We start from the raw sequence: 20,584 nt of genomic DNA on the forward strand, positions 1-20,584 counted from the left end.
TCACCCTTTTTTCCAACAGACCCCTATGGCCTGTCCTTTTGTGCTTCCGACAGAATCTCTGCCTTCCATCATCCCACCCACCGTTTTCTTGACTGGTCCTCCCCTTCTTTTTTCCTCCTCTCAAAGGGGGCTTCAAAGGGACTCCTTTTGCCTGAGAGCGCATGGATTTCTGCTCAGTCTGTGCATCTCTCGTCAACAGACCCGCTAGGTTCCCGTCAGGTTGGCCAAACCTCCACAACCTCTTTGACCAGAGGCCGAAGAAATGTGTGGCGTTGTCTAAGAGGGAAGGTGATCTCGGACCGGTAAGGGTTTGTCTCCAGTTGCAGCGGGGTGATGCAAACTTCACATTCACCAGGTGTGGTTCGCTTAGTCCCCAGTATTTTTGGGGAGGGAAACAACCCCCGTGGAACCGATGCCTTCTGCACAGCCGTTGGATCGTATGGGCTTTCCCTCCAGTCCATAACTGGTTTCTGGGACTGGCTAGAATGGTTGAACAAAGCAAACCCCGTGTCGGCCTCTTGAGAGCCAGCGTGCTGGGCTAGGACTCAGGAGATCTGAGTTCCAGTTCCTGCTCACGTGCAGAAAGCGATGGCAGGACAACAGTGAGAAACCCCAGAAGCTTGAATGTCTCACATGACCTTGAAAAACCAGGTTAGGTTAGCTGTAACTCGGAAGCACATCTCTCTCCCTTGATCTGTGGGAACCCGTTTTGTCTCTTGCCTGCCCCAGACGAGAGGAACCGGTCTGGGCTTTTTCGCTCTGATCCGTCTCTTGGAATATCTGAAAGCCATTAATACTTTTATTCCCAGCTAGACTAAACATGCGGCGTGTCTTGGGCCAATCCTGCTACGGTTTACGTTCAGCCCTCTTGAATTAGCCGAATTCTAAGCTGTTGAGCGAGTGGCAGGTGCCGTCTGCCATATGTCGGTCTCTTCTGTGGCTCTCCTCAGAGGCTTTCTCTGAGCAAAGCCCCAGGTTCGAGATGGCCTTTGGTCTGTGCCGGGAGACGGGTAGACCCTGGCACCTCGAACGTGTGGTGCCACCCAGTGGCAGGGCTCCTAGGGGTAATTCCTGGTTCGAGGGATCAGGAGAAGCCCACGGGGAACCAGAGATGGGAAATGTTCAGTTTCTCGGGATTGACTAGGCTGCAGTGGTCCCCAACCTTGGGTCTCCAGATGTTCTTGGACTTCAACTCCCAGAAATCCTAGCCAGCAGAGGTGGTGGCAAAGGCTTCTGGGAGTTGTAGTCCAAGAACATCTGGAGGCCCATGGTTGCAGACCAATGGACTAGGGCTTCAGACAGGTGTAGTCCAGAAACTCCAGCTGTTTCCCATCATGGCATGAACCCGTTCCCCTCTGATACCTGAGGCACTGGAGCATGGAGTAAAGCATGGCGACAGATGGACCATGGGTAGCTTTCCCAGAAGGCTTTGACCCCATGCCTTCAGTTTTGAACATGGGTTTCCAGGTCTTGGGCTCAGGGGATGACATGTCCAGAGATGCTACCGAAACGGTTTTGGAATTTGGAGTGAGTCTCAGTTATTGCAAATCACCCAGAAAACTCCTAGGAGATCCATATTTAGCCTTGTTCATCATCAATGGTTTAAGAAAACTGTGTTCCTATCATTTACATGAGGCTCTCGCTGCAAGGAACGGGAAGCCAGATTTTGGTTGAAGATCAGGAAAAACCTCCTCACTGTTAGAGCAGTACGGCCATGAAACCCATGACCTCGAGAGGGGGTGAGCATTCCAGCGCTGGAGGCCTTCATGAGAAAACTGGACCCACCGTCTGTCAGATCTGCTTTGGTTTGGATTCCTGCCTTGAGCAGGGAGTTGGACACGATGGCCTTGCACACTCCTTCCAACTCCGCGATTCTAGGATTCCATGCTCTCCTTCGAAGTCCAAATCCCCTTTCTCTGTTCGGCACTGGTCAGGCCTCCTCTTGAGTCCTGTGTCCAGTTCTGGACACGGCGCTTTTAGAAGGATCCCGACAGACTGGAACAAGTTCAGAGGGAGGGCGACAAGGATGATCAAGGGACCTGAAATCCATGGTGTGCATCAGCCTTTAGCTTGTACGTCTTTCCCAGCAGCCTCTGCATGATTGACCCTCGGAAGGACTACTTGGGATTTTAGCTTCATCCATGTGTGTCCTCCACTTTGTCTGTCTTTCTTTTTGTCTGTCTGTCTGTCTCCCTCTTACATGCACACATGGACACCATTTTGCAATGGTTACCAAAGGGTCCAGCGCTTGCATAACGACCGGGCAGATTCCTGGATCTTCCGTTTTGGCCGAAACGGGTCGCTGCATGACCTGACAAAGAGAGAGCAGAACATGGGGTGGGTTAGACCAGGGTGGCCATGTGGAGTTTCTCCTGAACCTCAGCTCTCACCCGTCTAGAGAGTATATACCCAGTGAAGAGTTTTAAAAGTTACTTTTTTTGGAGACTACAGACTGTCCCAATCTGTGGCCCTCTTGGCTGGAAGGTTCGGCTGTTATTCTCCCATGTGATTACGGAGGACAAAGGAGCATGTCGTCAATCGGCATCTGAAGGGGTGCAGGTCGCCCCGCGAGGGGAGCTGAACCCCCTCGTTCTTTTTCTGCTTTGTGGGCCACCGATTAATTTTTTTCTAGGATTCAGGAACGTACCCCTTTCACTCCCGGACCAAATCATTTGCTCTTCTCGGCGTAGAAGTCTAATTGAGAAGGGACCTAATGGATCCCCCTCGCCTTTGCACTTCAGGAAAGGGTGCCAGCTTAGAGAACTTGGAGGATGGATAAGCTACAGCTACAAGGAACTGGGGGAAAAAACATATTATTTTATTCTGGAGATGATGCAGAGCCTCCTATGTAGAAGGGTTTAGCCTGGTCCTGAGTGGATCGGAGTCCAAGCTTGCTCTGGCTGTTTATTCTTTGCTGCTCAGCTGGGCCAGTGATCCATAGCTCCCGTGGGACAGGAACGGTCCAGCCACCAGCGTCCTTTTCCAGACCGCCTACACGCCTTGGCTGGAGTTAATTATAGCCAGGAGAGCACCATCCAAGCCTCAAATTACTCACCCAGAAAGCCAAACTGCTCGTTATGCAATTAAGAGGAAGAGGGGGCAGGCTTGCGGTGGGAGGCTTCTTCAAGAGCATAAACATGTTCCGCAGCTAAACCCCAAAGAAAATCCTGGTCTGGTGCAGCGTCCCCATCCAAAAAGCCGGATGGGCGGCGCTAAGGAGGTTTGGTCCAAACTTTATTTAGAGGGAGCTGCCTCGGCCATGAGCTTGGTGGGATGATGGTCGCTTTTGCAATGCGGGTTCTCGCCATCATAGTTCCCGCAACCGTGCTTGGTAGGAGACTCCCCAAAATGCAAGGAGCCGTTTGGGCTCCTCTGAAGAAACCAGTTCTAGAAGCAGGTCCAGCGGAGTCTCCGTTGGCCATGCAAGAGCGAGGCACTTCTTGATGGTAATATTAAAAGGGCATTTCGGTAGATCTGAGGCATTGTAATTAGTATTTAAAGAAAACAGAATGAGTTTTTACCAGAGCCTGGACGTTTTGCTTTTTTTTTTTTTGGACTACAACTCCCAGCATCCTGCAACCAGGATGGGAAATTCTGGGGTCAACAGTCCAAGAAGATAACATTTCCCTCCTCTCGTCTTTACAGCAGCGTTCCTCATTCTGTCGTCATCCAGGTGTGTTGGACTACATTAACTATGCTCACTGAGGATGATGGCTGTTGTAGTTCTGTGATGAACATCTTCAGATATACAGGGGGGCTGTCCTATGGCGAGTGGAGCAAGGTGGTTTCTTCTTGCTCCAGAGAGCAGGAGCCAGGCCCTGGAGATTCAAGAAGGCAGATTTAAGTAAAACAGGTTTACCTTTAAAGGCACCTGCCCTTCGCTTGCCTGAAGTTTTTCAACAGAGCCTAGATGCCCAGGGTGCTTCAGCGATGGATTCCCAGGGGGTCAGTTTAGATGACTCTTGGGGGACCCACTGAACCTTACAATCCCGATGCTGTGATTCTGTGAATAATATAATAATCTTAGAACTTGGGATCCTATGGAATCAAGGAGTCACCGGGGGGGGTGGGGTGGAACTAAACTCCCAAACCAGATGCCTAAAGCACTGAGCTCTCCAAGAAAGGCAGCTTAAGGTTATGTTTAGCTTTACGGAGAGAAAAATGAGGGGAGATGTAGTAGCCGTCTCCCAAGATCTGAAGGGTTGCCACAGGGAAGAGGGCATCGATCGATTCTCCATTGCTCCTGAGGGTTAGGATAAGAGCCCATGGGTGGAAACCCATCAGAGGGAGATCCAACCTGGAAATCAGGAGGCATTTCCTGACGGTGAGAAACATCAAACAGTGGAACAGCTCGCCTCCTGGTGTGGTGGGTGCCCCATTGCTGGAGGTTTTCAAGAAAAGATGGGACAGCCACCTGTCCAGGATGGTCTGAGGTCCGGCATGGTCTGAGGCCTCCTGCTTTGGGTCCCAGGGGGTTGGACTAGAAGACCTCCAAGGTCCCTTCCAACGCTACCACGATCCTATGATTCGATGTTGAGCCTAAGCCAAGCAGGCGACAGCACAGGTGTGAACACAATTGAGACTTTAACCTGTCCCTTACAGGTCTCTCCTCCCTTGCTTTCCAGTGTCCAGACCACAGAGCTCTCCAGGAGACCTGAAAGCCCTGACGGGAAACGTCAACCAGTTAAACGAAAGCTTCCGGGAGCTTCAGCTGAAGATGATTCAGCAGCCCTTGAAAGGGGACTTCCTGGACCACCTCTGGCGCCTGCAGGAGCTCCTCCAGAACCACTCCGACACCCTCCTGGGGATGAGCGCCTCTCTCCAGAGCTTGGAAGGCGCCTTGGGCCGCTTGCGGGCCCAGGCGGCTCAGACGGACCGGGTGGTTGTGGGGCTGCGGGACAGCCTGAACCAGCAAAGCGACCTGGCGCAGATGGAGGCGTACAGGCTCTGGGTGGAAGGGAACAGCAGCCGGCTCCTACTGAAGCACCACGAGAGCTTGTTGACGGAGCTGGCCTCCCAGGTGGGGAGCCTGGCCGACCAGCTGACCCAGGTGGGTGGGGACGTGGGCAACATGAACCGGACCCTGTCCTACGACGTGGGCATCCACCACACCCGCATCCAGGACCTGCAGGTCCTGATCAGCAACGCCACCGAGGACGCCCGGCAGATGCGCCTGGTCCACATCGCCATGGAGCAGCAGCTCAAACAGGAGTTGGCCATCCTCAATAATGTCACGGAAGACCTGAGGCTCAAGGACTGGGAGCACTCCGTCGCCTTGAGGGACATCTCGGTGATACAAGGTAGGGGGATCTCGCCCGTCTCTCTATCTCCAGGAAGGATGGTTTGACTCATTGAGGTGACATTTCTGTTGTGTAGTCTTTAAGTCGTGTCCGACTCTTCATGACCCCAGGGACCAGAGCACGCCAGGCCCTCCTATCTTCCACCACCTCCCGGAGTTGTGTCAAATTCATGTTGGTTGCTTCGATGACACTGTCCAACCATCTCATCCTCTGTCCTCCCGTTCTCCTCTTGCCCTCACTCTTTCCCAACATCAGGATCTTTTCCAGGGAGTCTTCTCTTCTCATGAAGCTACATGGGTTTGGTTAAAAGGACTGGTCTGCTTCAATCATCCTAGCTTTTCAGATCTCATTTATCACCATTTCGCTTAGGGTCAATGCATAAGACTTCCACCGCTATGTACTAAAGAGGTCGTAGACTCATACGATCCTAGAATCATGGAGTTGGGAGGGGGCCTCTAAGGTCATCCAATCCACCCCCCTGCTCAAGGCAGGAATCCAAGTCAAAGCTGATCTGTCAGGCAGTTGCCCCATTTTCTCTTGAAGGCCTCCAGCGAAGGAGTGCTCAGTACCTCCAGAGGACAAAATGGGTTCCATTGTTGTACTGCTCTAACAGTTAAGAAGTTTTTTCTCCTGATATTCAGGTCATTTCTCTGTTTAGAGCCATTCTCTTATCATTTTACCCTGGATGGCTCAGGTGGACCATTTGGGTTAGTCTGCAGCACCCCCCCCTTTTTTTTGCCTGTCCCCCAGCACTTCAGAAGGCTACATCCACCCCACAAATGGAAGGAAGGAAGGAAGGAAGGAAGGAAGGAAGGAAGGAAGGAAGGAAGGAAGGAAGGAAGGAAGGAAGGAAGGAAGGAAGGAAAAGAGAAGAAGGAAGGAAGGAAAAGAGAAGAAGGAAGGAAGGAAGGAAGGAAGGAAGGAAGGAAGGAAGGAAGGAAGGAAGGAAGGAAGGAAGGAAGGAAGGAAGGAAGGAAGGAAGGAAGGAAGGAAGGAAGGAAGGAAGGAAGGAAGGAAGGAAGGAAAAGAGAAGAAGGAAGGAAGGAAAAGAGAAGAAGGAAGGAAGGAAGGAAAAGAGAGGAAGGAAGGAAGGAAGGAAGGAAGGAAGGAAGGAAGGAAGGAAGGAAGGAAGGAAGGAAGGAAGGAAGGAAGGAAGGAAGGAAGGAAGGAAGGAAGGAAAATATAGAAGGATGGATGGATGGATGGATGGATGGATGGATGGAAGGAAGGAAGGAAGGAAGGAAGGAAGGAAGGAAGGAAGGAAGGAAGGAAGGAAGGACCAGAAATGACCAGTTACCCAGCTGGCTTTGGTATTTGTGATGGGAGTTGGACACCCTGCCAACGTTTGCCACTTCTAGAGGCTTCCCACAGGCAAACCATGGATTGACAGCTGTTTGGTGGCTTCTGTGAGTTGTAAGTCCAATCCATCGGGAGGGCACCTGTCGGGGAAAAGCTGTTGCCGAGACCGCTCCTTGATTTGCCACCTTGAAACTTTCCCTGCGCCCTCCCCGCCCTAAACCTTTCCCAGCAACGTCTTATTAGCTCAATATTTTGTAAGTTTTGCTTGGTCCCCATAAAAAATAAAGATTGAAATACTCTTTGGATATATATGTTTCCCCCCACCCCCACCCCTTAGGGAGCAACACAGCTGCCGTGGATTTTTTTATTTGGTTTTTTTTCCTTTTAAAAACCCTTTTCTGTCCAACTCTGAGGCTGACTCAAACATCATCCTCGGAGGCCTGGGTTTAGGCAAGCTGTTTCAGCTCCCTGGTTCACCAAACTCCCCGGCAGAAGGAGGGAGTTCAGGAAAGCAGGGTCGAAGCGGTTCTGCCAAACTGGGATGGCTCCAGTTTGGCCGTGACCCAAGTTCCTCCCAACGAGGTCGGCAACCGGGTCCCGTAAAGTTCCACATGGCCTTGCATAATACGAGGAGGCATCTGCCTCTCATTAAGCCATTAGGCCGAGCTCCGTGTGTACCTTGGACCCTGGCCAGCGCCGCACGCAGCTTGGGTGGATTTTGATGCCACCCGCTCTGCGCCAGCTGGGACTGATGCATTCAGAGGAAACAGTTGTGCAAGACTTAATCAAGCGGGGGGGGGCTAATGAGAGGAGGAGGACTCTCGTGAAAGGAGACAGAGATCCTGAAGATGGATCCTCTCACTCTCTTGCAGTCCAGGTAAGAGGATACAGTGAGGATCTCCGAGGTTCACCTAGTCCAGCTCTCTGCCAAGGCCGGAATTCCACAGGTAGAGGAGCCCTGGTACAGGAGTCTAGGAGACGGAGGGGCACAGATCTCTGGGTTTCAACTAGAAGCCGAAGAACTCTGTGGCACCAAAAATCAGCATACGGGGATTTTAGACTTCTAGCCCAGCAGGGTCAACTCTTAACTGATGGCCGTTTTTCCCCTTAGCCGTGCCCGGAGATGCCTGGCGGTCTCTTGTCCAGATATTAATCACACTTGATTCTGCTTATTCTGCTGAAATCAGAAGAGACCAGGCATCTTCAGTGCGGGTTGGTGATATGGTGACATCCGGGTGTCCATCCTCTGTTTAAAATCCTCCAGGGAAAAAACAGACTGCCACCTCCAGAAGCACCTCCCTGATCCTTCGTCACCTTCTCTTCTCTTGACAGTTCAAAACTCACTGGTTTCAGAACTGTGAAGAAGGACAGCCTGGAGCTGCGCCGGCCAAACTGCGTTTGTAACTCCTGTGTGTTTGTTGACCCGATTTTAAAAAAATTAATATTTCAGCGTGGAAATATCCATTATCCATCAGTGGAAACCCCTTGATCCGTGCCCAGGCGTCAGGAGCAAGGTCCAGTCACCACAAAATCCGTAGCATTCACCACACACAGATTTGTATTGGTCATTTTCTCAACTGGAAAAAAAAACCTTGTCGTTAAGCTACTAAAAACATAAAACATTGGGTTTGGAAGAAGTGAGTCCCCTTTGCAGTGTAATCTCTATTAGTGAAAAAAAAAATCCCAGACACTTAACTTGGATTCGATTCGATTCCTGAACACCGATTTGATTCCGATTCAAAGATATCCATTCACTTACTTCCTGGCCTCACTTCCCAGCCGTGTCTCCCGTAAGATTCTTTCAACCATGCAGGTGGGGCTGTGTTGAGTTCATTGTGTACTTATTTCATGGATTTATTCCACAGCCCTTGAATACTTGGCTTCGTTGTTCCGGCTACTGTTGTTGTGCGAGGATCTGTCGCGAAGCCATTTACCCCTCTCATTTGGGTATCTTTTAGGGCCTCCAGGACCCAAAGGAGAACAAGGCAACGAAGGGATGGAAGGCGAGCCCGGCCCTCCAGGATTACCTGGACTACAAGGTAAACCCATCTTTACAGGGAAAGTGCTTCTCGTGTCCACCCTGTGCAGGCGCTGGATTGGGGTGAGGAAGTGAGGACCAAATCCAAACCATTTTGGGTCTTTTTTGCTCTGTATTTGGAGCAAATATTGTGCTCCGTAGCTTTCCAGGGAGCAGGATCTGGTTTATTTGAGGGCATCTCCCCTTAGAAAGAGATTCCACGAGGCAGGTGGGAATCCTGGAGAGCAGCCGCCCGTTCATATTGGCCAGACCGGACAGAAGGTGGAGAAGTTACCGTATTTTTCGCACCATAAGACGCACCTTTCCATAAGACACATCAATTTTTTAGGAGAAGAAAACAGGAAAATATAATCTGTTTTCTTCGCTCCATAAGACTCACCCTGTTTTGTGGGGGGAAAGTGCGTCTTATGGTGCGAAAAATACGGTACATTTTAGAATGTAACTTCAGTCCTCAGAATCTCTCACTGGCCAGATGGATCTGGGATCTGTCATCTTAAAAAAAACAACAACCAAGGACCTTTTCCAATCTGAGTTGGACTAAATTAACCAACAGATTGGTTAAAGCCGGTTTCATATGCTTTCCCAGTAACTGGGTTCGAATATTCGGGAATCAGGTGGGTGTTTCCTGCCGTCTTTGGCTTCGTCCTCCAAGGGATTATAAGGAGCTGTTGGCTGGCTGGAGAGAGGCTTCAACCCAACCGTTCTTAGTGTAGTCCATATGCCCCCGTGGGTCCCCACCCCACCCCGGCACATTTGTAGGGGGCCACAGACTGGAAACAACTCTTCGCAACCACCTTATTCACCATGGAACTTACAAAATCCTGATCAGGCCTATGTTTCTTTCATATGGCGTTTATGGCTGCAGCCAAATAAAAGTTGAGAAAGGGCGGCTCTCAAACTGCCCAAAATGGACAGAGAGCACATCGTTAGAAATTCTCAAGTCCTAAAAGTCCTAAATTCTCAAGTCCTAAAAGACATCTGAGGGCTCGCCGGCTGGCTTGCTTTGTTTTGCGATTGGCCATCAGAAGGTAAACCGGGCTTCATTTGGAAGTCTGATTACTCGGATATGAAGCTTCCTCAGAATCCTGTTTCTGAAACACTGCTTTTATTGATGCCTGGCCTGTAATATCTGTCTGATCTCCTGATGCATTTGCAACCCCAGGAAGCGTCCCTGTAAGTCAGAATTGCCTCGATGGTGTACAATGGTGATGTAAGATTGGGAACTACCCTTTCTGGGAGTGCAAGAGCGCCGAGCGCCTTTCAGCTCTTCCGCCCCCTCTCCCCGGACGCTTCCATCCGTTCACCTGCCAATTCCTCTTCACGGTTTCCTTTCCACAAACGAGACCCTTGGGTTGTTTGTTTATTCCTTTTAACGGCACCCTCCCTTGGAGAAACGAGCACGCCCTGCGTTTATACTGGAGCTGAGTGGCTAACCGCTAACCAGATGGCTTTCGGGCAGGAAACCAAAGGTTCGCCTCCAATTGGGTGGGTAGAATTTCCCGGGGCTTCGGATCTCTATTCTGCGGGTTCCCTAAGTGAGCCTCTTAAGGTTTTAGGAAACATTTCTGTCCCCCCCTTCCTCAAAACCTCTGTTTGTAGAGGGAAATTAAATTAAAGCCCTAAAGGAAAACATGATTTTCTAGCTAAGTGGAAGCGTATGTTATGTACATTGTAAACGTTCCTGGCTGAAGGACCGAGTGCCGCGTCTTTAACTACCTGTCATCACTTTGGATCCCTCCTTGGGGTGGCCGGGGGCCATGGGGCGTGGTGGCCCCACAGCACCGCAGCATGGAATACCTGCTGACAGCCAACATTAGGATCTGCTTATGGGGAGAGGCTTTATATCCGTGCTTCCTAACTTTGGTTCCCCAGGTGTTCTCGGACGACCGCTCCCAGAAATCCTGGCCGGCACAGCTCGGGGTGAAGGCTTTAGGGAGCTGTCGTCCAAGAACATCTAAGGAGCCAAGGTGGGGGACCGCTGCTTCGTATGACCGTATTTTCAGGCAGAACCATGGATTTTGGAGTCTCTGCTGTTTTGTCCCATTTGTGCGTGTTTGCTGCGGATGCCTTGTGCATCTCTTGCTGTGTATCTCTGCAGGTCATTCTCAAAGAGCTTAGAGAAGTTCTGTTTTCAGAATGCTCCTCATAGTCATCGTGTGAGGTGTGGGAGCTGTAGTCCATCTGAGCAGAGTTGACATCTGAGCGTATAGCCTGGAGGCAGACAGTGCATCACGGCCTCTCCCAATTTGAAGAGACCCTTGTCCAGCAGGCCAAGGCAAAGTGGAAGTCACGAAAGCAGCAAAATTGGGGAGCTGGGCAGGGGACAGATTGCGTTTGTCTTCAGTGTGGAAGGGGTGGTCCCTCTCGAATTGGCCTTCTCAGCCACAATAGGACTCAGTTCCAAGACCTCCATTCAGTGCACGTGACCATCGTTTCTCAAGACTGAAGGATGCCTAATCTGTAGTCCAGAAAGGAACTTTTCCAATTTCTCTAGTTCCTCTACCTTGGCTTCTTTCTAGAATCTGGCACCAGTATGGTGAGCTGGCTTCGCCCCGTCTGTTCAAACCTGACCTTTCCAGGTTTAGTCCCCTCCCATTTAGACTACTGCAGGGTGGCCCGCATTGGGCTGCTCTTGGAGACTGGTTAAACAAATGCAGGTGAGAGCAGCTGCATGGAGTCAAGAAGACCTGATATCTCGTGGGAAAAGTTATTTTTTGGGACTAACCAGCCTAGCCAGGAAAATTCTGGAAGCTGTCAACCAAAAAGGAGCTTTCCCCAAAATCTGATAATGGCTAAGAAAGTCTGAAACTCTTAAGAGTTCTGGATCTGGGTGGCCACAACTCCGATTATTCTTTTCCCGTGAACTCATTAGGTAGCCTTAGGCTACTCATTCTCTCTTAGCCTCCGTTTCTCTGCCTGTAGAAAAACGATCTAGCATTCTCCTTCCGTACAGGGTTGTGGTTGGAATTTCAACTGTAACAACGACAACAGCAGCACCAGCAGCAGCAACAACAATGATGATGATGGTGATGATGATGATGATGATGTGCCATCAGTGCAATGGTGACCTTATGGTGACCTTTTTGCAGAGTTTTCTAGCTAGAGAATACTCAGAAGTGGTTGACCATTACTTCCTTCTAGGGGTGCCCTGGGACTGCACAGCTAACCCAAAGCTACCCAGGCTGGCTCTTCTCCCCAGAAGCACCCAGTAGGGAATCGAACTCTCAACCTCCAGCTCTCCAGCCAAAGACCTAAACCACTGAGCTACCCAGCCAGCTCAACAGCATTAGGCCTCTGAAAAAAAAAACTTTAGAAACTTGCCAACTATTATGACAATGCGGTTACAGCAACATGTAATAGTACAGAAGGAATTTGTCCAATGTCCCTTGCTGGGAATGGCAGGATCCTCCATGTTTGTGTCCCTCTATTCGGAACCCTCTATTCTGGTTTGTTGTTTTTTTTAAAAAGAATTGGTCTATCAGTCAAACTTTCAGAAAGGGGAATTAGAATTAGAATAATAGCCTCAATTAGAGCAGTTCGTTCAATGACTAGAAATAACAATAACAAGCAAAATAAAACGTCAGTAAAAATATTTTTTTCAAACCCCAACCACCACCGAGAAATAAAGCCAGAGCATAAAAACCATTCTTCGTGGGAAGGCTCAAGAGAAAAATAATGTCTGCACTTGGCAGTCGGAGGATCGACGCCTCCCAACAGCTGGTTATGTGAATACCCTCCAAGGATCTGTTGCCCTGGTCCCCCTCATGCTGTTCGCTGTAATTTAATTTTACTGTTTAGATTGGATGAGATTAATGGCTCGTAACACATTTTTAAAAGGGGAGATGTGCAGAGCCTTGGTTTCGGCATAATCACACTTGAGATTGGGGGTGGGCAGGGGAGGACATACGTACGTGCCTGCAAACAAACATCCACAGAGGAAGCATGGATCTGTGCAGAGCCCCTGTTATATATTGCAGAAGGTTCGAATCCTTGCATTTTCAGGGAAGACTAGGGGGAAAGGAAAAAAAATCAAGTCTGAAACCTTGAAATGCTCTTTCTATGAGTCAGAGTGGGTGATATTGGGCTCGATGGAACCAGGGTCTGCCTTGGAATGAGACCGTTTCCTGTGCCTTGAGAGAAAACAAGAGAGGAAGCACCGTGGCTATATGTTTAATGAATGCAACGTGTGTCCACAGTATACCTGTGTCAAAATGCGGCCGGCCACCAGCCCAATGCAGGGCCCACCATTGCCTCCACCGAGCCACCAGGTCTGCCAACACACCTGCCGACAGCAGCAACTGTGGAAAATACAATTTTGCATGCGTCTCCTTTAACACTAGGGGTCGGTGGGAGCATGCTCTGTATCTGCCTTTTCTCCACCCTCACTACTCTCTCTCTCTTTGGAGAGCAGAAAAAGGAGGAGAGAGGCTTGGTGGCTACCAAATGAAGCAACGGGAAGGGACAGGTGGTCTCCAAGACAGTGAGGGTGGAGAAAAGGCAGATACAGAGCATGCTCCCACCGACCCCTAGCGTTAAAGGAGACCCATGCAAAATTGTATGCTCCCACCCGTCCCTTCCCGTCGCTTTGTTTGGGAGCCACCGAGCCTCTCTCCTCCTTTTTCTGCTCTCCAAAGATAGAGAGCCATATGGGGAGAAAGTTGCATATATAGAATAACTAGGAACAATGGGCTTTTGTTTCTTTTCACGAAGAAGCATCCAGTTTGATCATTCAAGAAAAAGGGTGAGACTGGGCAAATCTCTCCGTGTTTTTATCTGAACGAAAAAGAGGAGAGCTAAATTCCAAATCCTTCCAACCCCTGATGGGTGAGGCGGTGCTGAGGATCATGACCTCCCGGAGTTCATCAGCCCACCACCCTCAGTGTGCCGGCCATGCTGGCATTACTGGGGTCCTTACCCCTGAGGTGGGATGAGCAGAATTAATGACCTCATGTGGTGGGAAGCTCCCCAACACAGAAGACTTAGACCCAGTGACTGAAAAAAATGGGCACGTTTAGCCTTGAGCAAAGAAGACGGAGAGAGGAGAGCGCTTTCCAAAGACTTGAAAGGTTGCGATCCAGAGGAGGGGCAGGATCTGTTCTCCATCCTCTCTCCCAGCACACGCAATAATGGGCCCAAGCCTACAGGAAGCGAGATTAAGGTGGAATATCAAAAAAAAAACTTCTTGAGTGTTTCAGCAGTACAACAATGGATAGCTCAGGGGCTTGAGTTTCTGGCTGCAGGGCTAGAGGTTGGGAGTTCGATTTCCCCACTTGGTCTCGCTGAGAAAGGCTGGACTGGATGATCTCTAGGGACCCCTTGCAGCTCTGCTGCTCAAAGATTATGAGCTAGCTCTTTAACTCAGGGGTTCAGGTCTCTGACTGCAGGGCTAGAGGTTGGGAGTTCAATTCCCCCACGGGGCCTCTCTGAGAGGGGCTGGACTGGATGATCTTTAGGGGGCCCTTCCAGCTCTGCTGTTCAAAGATTATTAGCCGGCTGGATAGCTCAGGGGTTCCGGTCTCTGCCTGCAGGGCTAGAGGTTGGTAGTTCGATTCCCCCACGAGGCTTCCCTGAGAGGGGCAGGACTGGATGATCCTTAGGGGCCCCTTCCAGCTCTGCCATTCAAAAAGATGGAACCAATTAACCTTGGGAGGTGGTGAGCGCACCAACGCTGGAGGCATTCAAGAGAAAATGAGACAATGATCTGTCAGATCTGCTTGGATTCGGATTCCTGCCTGGAGCAGAAGGTAGGACTCAGTGGCTTTAGAGCTGCCTTCCAACTCCATTATTCTTTGATCCTATGATTCTAATCTGGGGAAAGCGAAAAACAAAAACAAAAAATTCCAGATGAATGGATGGGAGTGCAGAAAACCATCTTGTGATGGGAATTCCCTTCTGGGCGTTATAATTGCTGTCCCAGCTTTATTTCACCAGATCCAGCGTTTGCAACCCCCTTTGATAATAGCCAAGTAACTTGTGACCCCCAGCCATGTTTGGATTAGATTAGGCATCCTTCAGTCTCGAGAGACGATGGTAACATTCCCTGTATGGGGGACTTGGAACAGCGTCTAGTGTTTTGACACTGTATGTGAAGCTGGAGTATCCTCTCCAGGGCACAAAGCCTGGGTAAAATAATATGGAGGATAGGCTGTTACCCAAGCAGCAAATCCCCCCCCCCTCCACGTCACTGAAATGGTCCAATGGAAAGGCAAGAGCCAATATAACTGGTTCCAGCGATGTTGCAGGAGTTGGTAGAACGACAGGAACTGCGTCCGGGACTCCAGCTCCGGAATTTATCTCGAGGTTAACTCCTGAAGCCTTTTCCATCAATGGATATAGCCACAAGGCAGTGGAGGTTTGAAATTGGAGTTTTCCTTCTCCTAGATGGGCTGCCTTCCAAGGCTGACGAGCCCCCGGCATTTGTATATAAAGACATTTTTCAGGAGGCTAAGCCATCCCTTCTCAGAAAGTAGAGACTTCTTTCTCTCTCCCCCCCTGTTTCTCCTGCATACACATACACACTAATGTTAATATCCTGCTCTGGAAGGTCAAGGAAAAAATGATCGAAGAAGTGACTCATGCCCCCCCACCCTCAGAAAACACTTTGTGACCTCTTGGTTTCCAACCACACGGTCGCTCCTCTTCAGTGACTCCTCCAAAATCTCTTCCCCTCTTCACCCCAGGTTGGGCTGTGCCTCCCGACCTTCCCTGCCCTGGCCTTTTGTTTGAAACCTCTTTTTTAACACCAGAAGAGGGAAAAGGTGAGAGACGGAGCGGTTCTTTCCATGCGCCAGAACCTTGCAGAGATTCAGAGCAATTAAAAAGGAGCCTGGCTCCAGATCCTCCCAGAATTTGCTCCAGTTCCTCTCCGGAGCTTTCCACCGAGTGGCTGAACAGTTAATCATCTCTCCTCATAACAGACCCCACTCTTGTCAGAACAGATCTCGTTCCCAAGACCAACGGTTCACAAGGGAGGCATTTTTATCTCATTTATAACCACAGAGTTGGAAGCCCTCCCAAAAAAAGAAACGTTCACCTTTGTCTCCGTTTAGAGAAAGTCGACGCTGATCGTTCCTCTGGGCGCCCAGTTCTGTAATGTTAGGTTAGTGTCATGTTGGGAAGAGCACTCTGAAATTGAGAGTGTAGTCAACCATGGAGAATCCCTGCTTTGGTTTTACAGGCGCCGTACGTTTCCGCCCGAGAAAGGCATCCCTGTGCTCCAGAGACGTCACTAAAAGCATCTCGTTGGTGTAATGAGCGGAAGGCGCTGCCTCTTATCAAGAGAGGCCATTGCTATATTCTTGATTCCGACGGGCACCCATCACTCTCCAGGGATTTGCACTCAAGTCTTCCTTGGGCTTGCCTGGAGAGGCTGGGAATTCCACCAGAAACCACCTGCATGCAAAACAGAATCATAGAATATAAGGCCATTGAGTCCAGTCCTCTGCTGAAGGCAGGAATACAAAGGAGATCTGCCAGGTGGTGGTCTAAATTTCTCTTGCATGCCTCCAGGGTTCGATCACTCCCCACCTTCCGAGATCATGGGTTCTGTTGTCCTACTGCTCTAAGAGTGGTCTTAACCGACCAGATAGGCGGGATATAAATAAAATAAATAAATAAAATAAGAGTTAGGACATTTTTCCTAATTGTCAACCGAAATCTGGCTTCCTTTAACTTGAGCTCATTCTTACGTGTCCTGCACTCAGGGATGATCAATAACAGATCCTGCCCCTCCTCAAACAATGGAGCACTCACCACCTCTCGAGGTCATTGGTTCCATATCCCAACTTGGCATTCCCAAAGGTCAGGAGCAATTAGCTCTGTATTCCAGGTGTGGTCAAAGGATGCCTTCACTGGACTAGAACTGTCAAGGAGGCTGGCACTCCTCACATGCTTTCCAGGCTGGTAGACGGAAGACCTGGACCATCAGCGGATTTCCTTTCTGAAGAACCAGAGGTTGACAAGGGCTCAGCAGGAGACCCAGCTGATGCGGATGGGTCATTGGCTTTTGTTTTGGAAGATTCTGGAATGAGTATCATCTGAGTGACAGTACTCAGCCAGTGCAGGAGGGATGCATGGAACAGGCAGGAACTGGCAAGGAGCTAAGTGTAGAACTTCTACAGGCAGGTGGGAATCTGGTGGGAACTTTGCCTGCACAGTGGAGGCTGAGCAGTAGTTGATGGCACTGGGTTATATCCCACCATCCTCGATCCCAGGCCTTTATTTTTCCCATTTTTAGTCTCTCCGCCATTCACAAACATACAATTATCTATTTTTTTAAAAAACAACAACAACAGAATAACTGGGTCATCTCCAAATCAGCCTAAAGTGAATTTGTTCCAATTTGTAAGACAAATTATTCGATACGAATGGAATCACATGGCATTTGCACAAACCTGCTCTCACTTTCCCCACTATCTCTTTGGTCTGTCCTTACTAGATTTATTAGCAATTTCTCACAGTTAAAGGTGGCATCAAAAGCTTCAATCATTTCCTTGCTGTTTCCTTTTTTTCTTCAGAGCCCATTTTTTTTGATACTTGCAGAGTTCATTGTTAGTAGCAAATGAGATCAATCCGTCATCTGACTTTTAATTGGGGCATTGATCGCAAGATGACATCCAGCTGAACTGAAATATAATGTCTTATTAGATCTTTGAACAGTCAGACCAAAATCATTTAACACTGACTCTAAATGAAATGAAACTGAGGAATCATCTGCGCCAGAATGTTGAATTTCTGGTGATAAGTTATATCATTAGAATACCATGTTGTGTGAGGACATTAATGGAAATATTAAGTTATAAGTTACATATGTATTGATAGAAAACATTTTAAAATAGGTACCTATCCATACTTTGCCCTGTTTCATAGCCGGGCACCTAAAAAAAATCTACCTTATGTTTTAGCATTTTTAATTGGGGGATTTCTATCATTGTCTCATCTCAGAATTATTTTCATAAATTATAGCCCAAAGGGATAGCCTGTCTCTCGTTATAGTCAAAGATGCATCTGTGGCTTATAATTACAGTAGGACTGCAGTATACATGGGAGATAAAATAAATAAATAAATAAATAAATAAATAAATAAATAAATAAATAAGATCAGCTCCAAGCCCCCTGTGATGCTCAAAAACGTGCCAGTAGTGAACATTATACATAGCCCTGTCTTTGTCTCCATCTAGTGGCTAGTTTTGGTAAATACACCATGGAAATGCATATTTCTGTGTTTGTTTTTTTCATTTAATATTTTAAGGTAGCGGATTAGTGCATCCAGCGCATGCCGATCGAGCAGACAGGGGTTGTTGGTTTTTCTTTTCCTGTCAGAGCAAGCTTTTTGTTTGCAGTCTGGTAGACTGAACAAAAGAGGAGAGCCGGTTATTAGGTAGCCACCTCGTTGGCATTTCTTCTTCCATGAAATCAGCATGACATTCCTGGAGGAGTCCACCCGATCTTGACTCGAACCCTTATTGTTTGTGTTTCTTCATTCGGTTCCAGGATTCCCAGGAGAAAGAGGACCCATGGGCCCGCGGGGGCCGAAGGGAGACCAAGGAGACATCGGCCCCCGAGGCATACCTGGCCAACGTGGAAGCACAGGTATCTGTGTGTGTAACTTCCCAGGCTCTGATCTCTCTGATTCCCATCCCCAGTATTTGAATAACAAGATGGTCTATAAAATCGTGACAGTCCAACATGGGGAGTCTGTTTGAGAAGTCCTTACATTATGAAACATCCCTCCTGCCTTTGAGAGCGTATGGATACGCCCATTTTATATCTGAAATAATTTCAGTTATTTTGTAAACGGTCAAGCCAGCTGCCCCCATTGTCTTTTCTCTTATTGAAGCGCTGGGCGTTCTTGTTGCCCGTTGCATCTCCCCAGAGCTCAGCAATGTTGCTATTTGTTGTTTTTAATTTTGTGGACTACGACACCCAGAATACCCAGGCCACGGTGGTGGGCACGGTCACCCCAAAATAACATCTCCAAAGGTTGGCATCCAGTGTGGATTGCTGGGGACCGCCTGTGGAAGCATTCGAAACACCTTGAAATGTTAGATTACATTATTTGGGTTTCAGAACAAAGCCATCGGAATATGACGCCCTGGGTTCCAGGGTCAGTCTTGACCCTCCCTATGGGACTGTTTTGATCAGCTAAACCTGAAGGGCATCCCTATAATAATTATTCCGTGGGACTGGATCGACGTGTAGGCTGCTAAGTACAGCCCAACTTGGCTTCCTTCTGTAACCAGTGCTTCTTCCCGATCTTTGGAACAAAAAGTCGATGTAGAATATCAAATTGGAGGCAGAAACGGGCACCCCTAGAGAACAGCCAAAGGCTTTTCCCCTCTCAAAATCCACCAGGAGCTTTGTTCTTGTCTTTAGGAGTGTGTGAGGTGGGCCTATGTGTGTGCTTTGGCTGTATGACAGGGTTTTTTTTATCCCTCATCCCAAACTGGCACGGATTCCCCCCCCCCCCCGTTTTCCAGCCTTAGATCTCAAACCACCTTGCAAATAAAAATTCTAATGCGAGCTAGTAATAATTCCCTCCATCCGTTCAGCTGTGTTGCAACCAAACCAGTTCATATTTTTTGGGTCCAGGTTTGACTGTTTCATTGGTCTTTGCTGGTGCATTATTTTAGATTTTGCTGGCAGGTGATTTTAGCCCCTGCCCCCCCCCCAAAAAAACCTGTCACCTTTTGCAGGTGGAAAGGGGACGGGTCTTTCTTAGGAACCAGAAGAAGGCACAGAGCAGCCCCCCAGAGGGGGTTTCGACTCCCACACCCATGATCCCTAGTTAGCAAGGTTAAGAGAGAGACGTGGGACGGGGATGGGACCATCTTTGACCACACCTAGGGAGTAGCTTCCTGCCTTCCCTTCTTGTAAATTGAGTTTTTCCTGGTGCCCGGTGTCCCATGGCTCTCTCTCTCTCTCTCTCTCATTCCCATAACTCTTTCTGCCCTGCAAATGGGGTGCCCGTTCTATCCTTCCAGGAAAAACTTTCCAGGTCCGGGTGCCATTTCCAAATGCTTTGGGACTTGCACAGCCAGGGAAGCACGGAAAATGGGCATCTCAGCTGCCAAGCAAAGGGACCCTGTTTTACCATTTAAGCAGCTGCCGCCTGTGTTCATGTCTCTCTCTCTCTCTCTCTGGCTCCCAACACCTTTCCCTATAAAGGACCGGCTTCTTTCTTTCCACCTCTGGGATCATGTCGGCTGCCAGCCCACCATTTGATAAGTAACCAGGCCCGAAACTGCCTGAGACTCATGGGCAGATTAAATTTGCTTTTTTGGCCCCAGCCAAGCCGTTCCCTGTTAATGCTGTAGCTAATTAAACACACCAGGTTCCAGAGCAGGTTTGGATGTGTGTTGACAGCCATCCACAAACGCCTTGAGGTGGGGGCTCTTCGTAGGTCTTGGCTTCATAGAAAATGAGGACCCCATTAAACTGAAAATGGGTCTTCTGTGGTATGACCAGGTAGAGAAGGGGACTGGCAATCATCCAAAAAGGAAGGAAGTAAGTAAGTAAGTAAGTAAGTAAGTAAGTAAGTAAGTAAGTAAGGAAGGAAGGAAGGAAGGAAGGAAGGAAGGAAGGAAGGAAGGAAGGAAGGAAGGAAGGAAGGAAGGAAGGAAGGAAGGAAGGAAGGAAGGAAGGAAGGAAGGAAGGAAGGAGCTGATGGATGGAGGGATGGAGGGATGGATGGAAGGAAGGAAGGATATAATTGGACACAGGTATGCATAAAATGGGACGTGGTGGTGCTGCGGGTTAAACCGCAGAAGCCTCTGGGCTGCAAGGTCAGAAGACCAGCCATCGTAAGATCGAATCCACGCAACGGAGGGACCCCCTGTCACTTGTCCCAGCTCCTGCCAACCGAGCCATTCGAAAGCATGTAAAAATGTGAGTAGATAATTAGGTACCACCTCAGTGGGAAGGTCACGGCATTCCATGTCTAGTCACG

At 49.0% G+C, this 20,584-nt stretch overlaps 1 protein-coding gene across 2 annotated transcripts in view; it reads left to right on the forward strand.

Moving 5' to 3' along the window:
- Positions 1 to 20,584, forward strand: part of SCARA5 (scavenger receptor class A member 5) — a 90,369-nt gene that overhangs the window by 45,030 nt on the left and 24,755 nt on the right. For both annotated transcript variants that reach the window (XM_072986216.2, XM_020812756.3), the window contains exons 4-6: positions 4,626 to 5,300; positions 8,558 to 8,638; positions 18,130 to 18,228. In XM_072986216.2, coding sequence (XP_072842317.2) covers positions 4,626 to 5,300; positions 8,558 to 8,638; positions 18,130 to 18,228 — 855 coding nt within the window. The remainder of the gene's footprint in view (positions 1 to 4,625; positions 5,301 to 8,557; positions 8,639 to 18,129; positions 18,229 to 20,584) is intronic.

Source organism: Pogona vitticeps, chromosome 1, assembly GCF_051106095.1.
Source record: "Pogona vitticeps strain Pit_001003342236 chromosome 1, PviZW2.1, whole genome shotgun sequence".
Classification (NCBI taxonomy): Eukaryota; Metazoa; Chordata; class Lepidosauria; order Squamata; family Agamidae; genus Pogona; species Pogona vitticeps.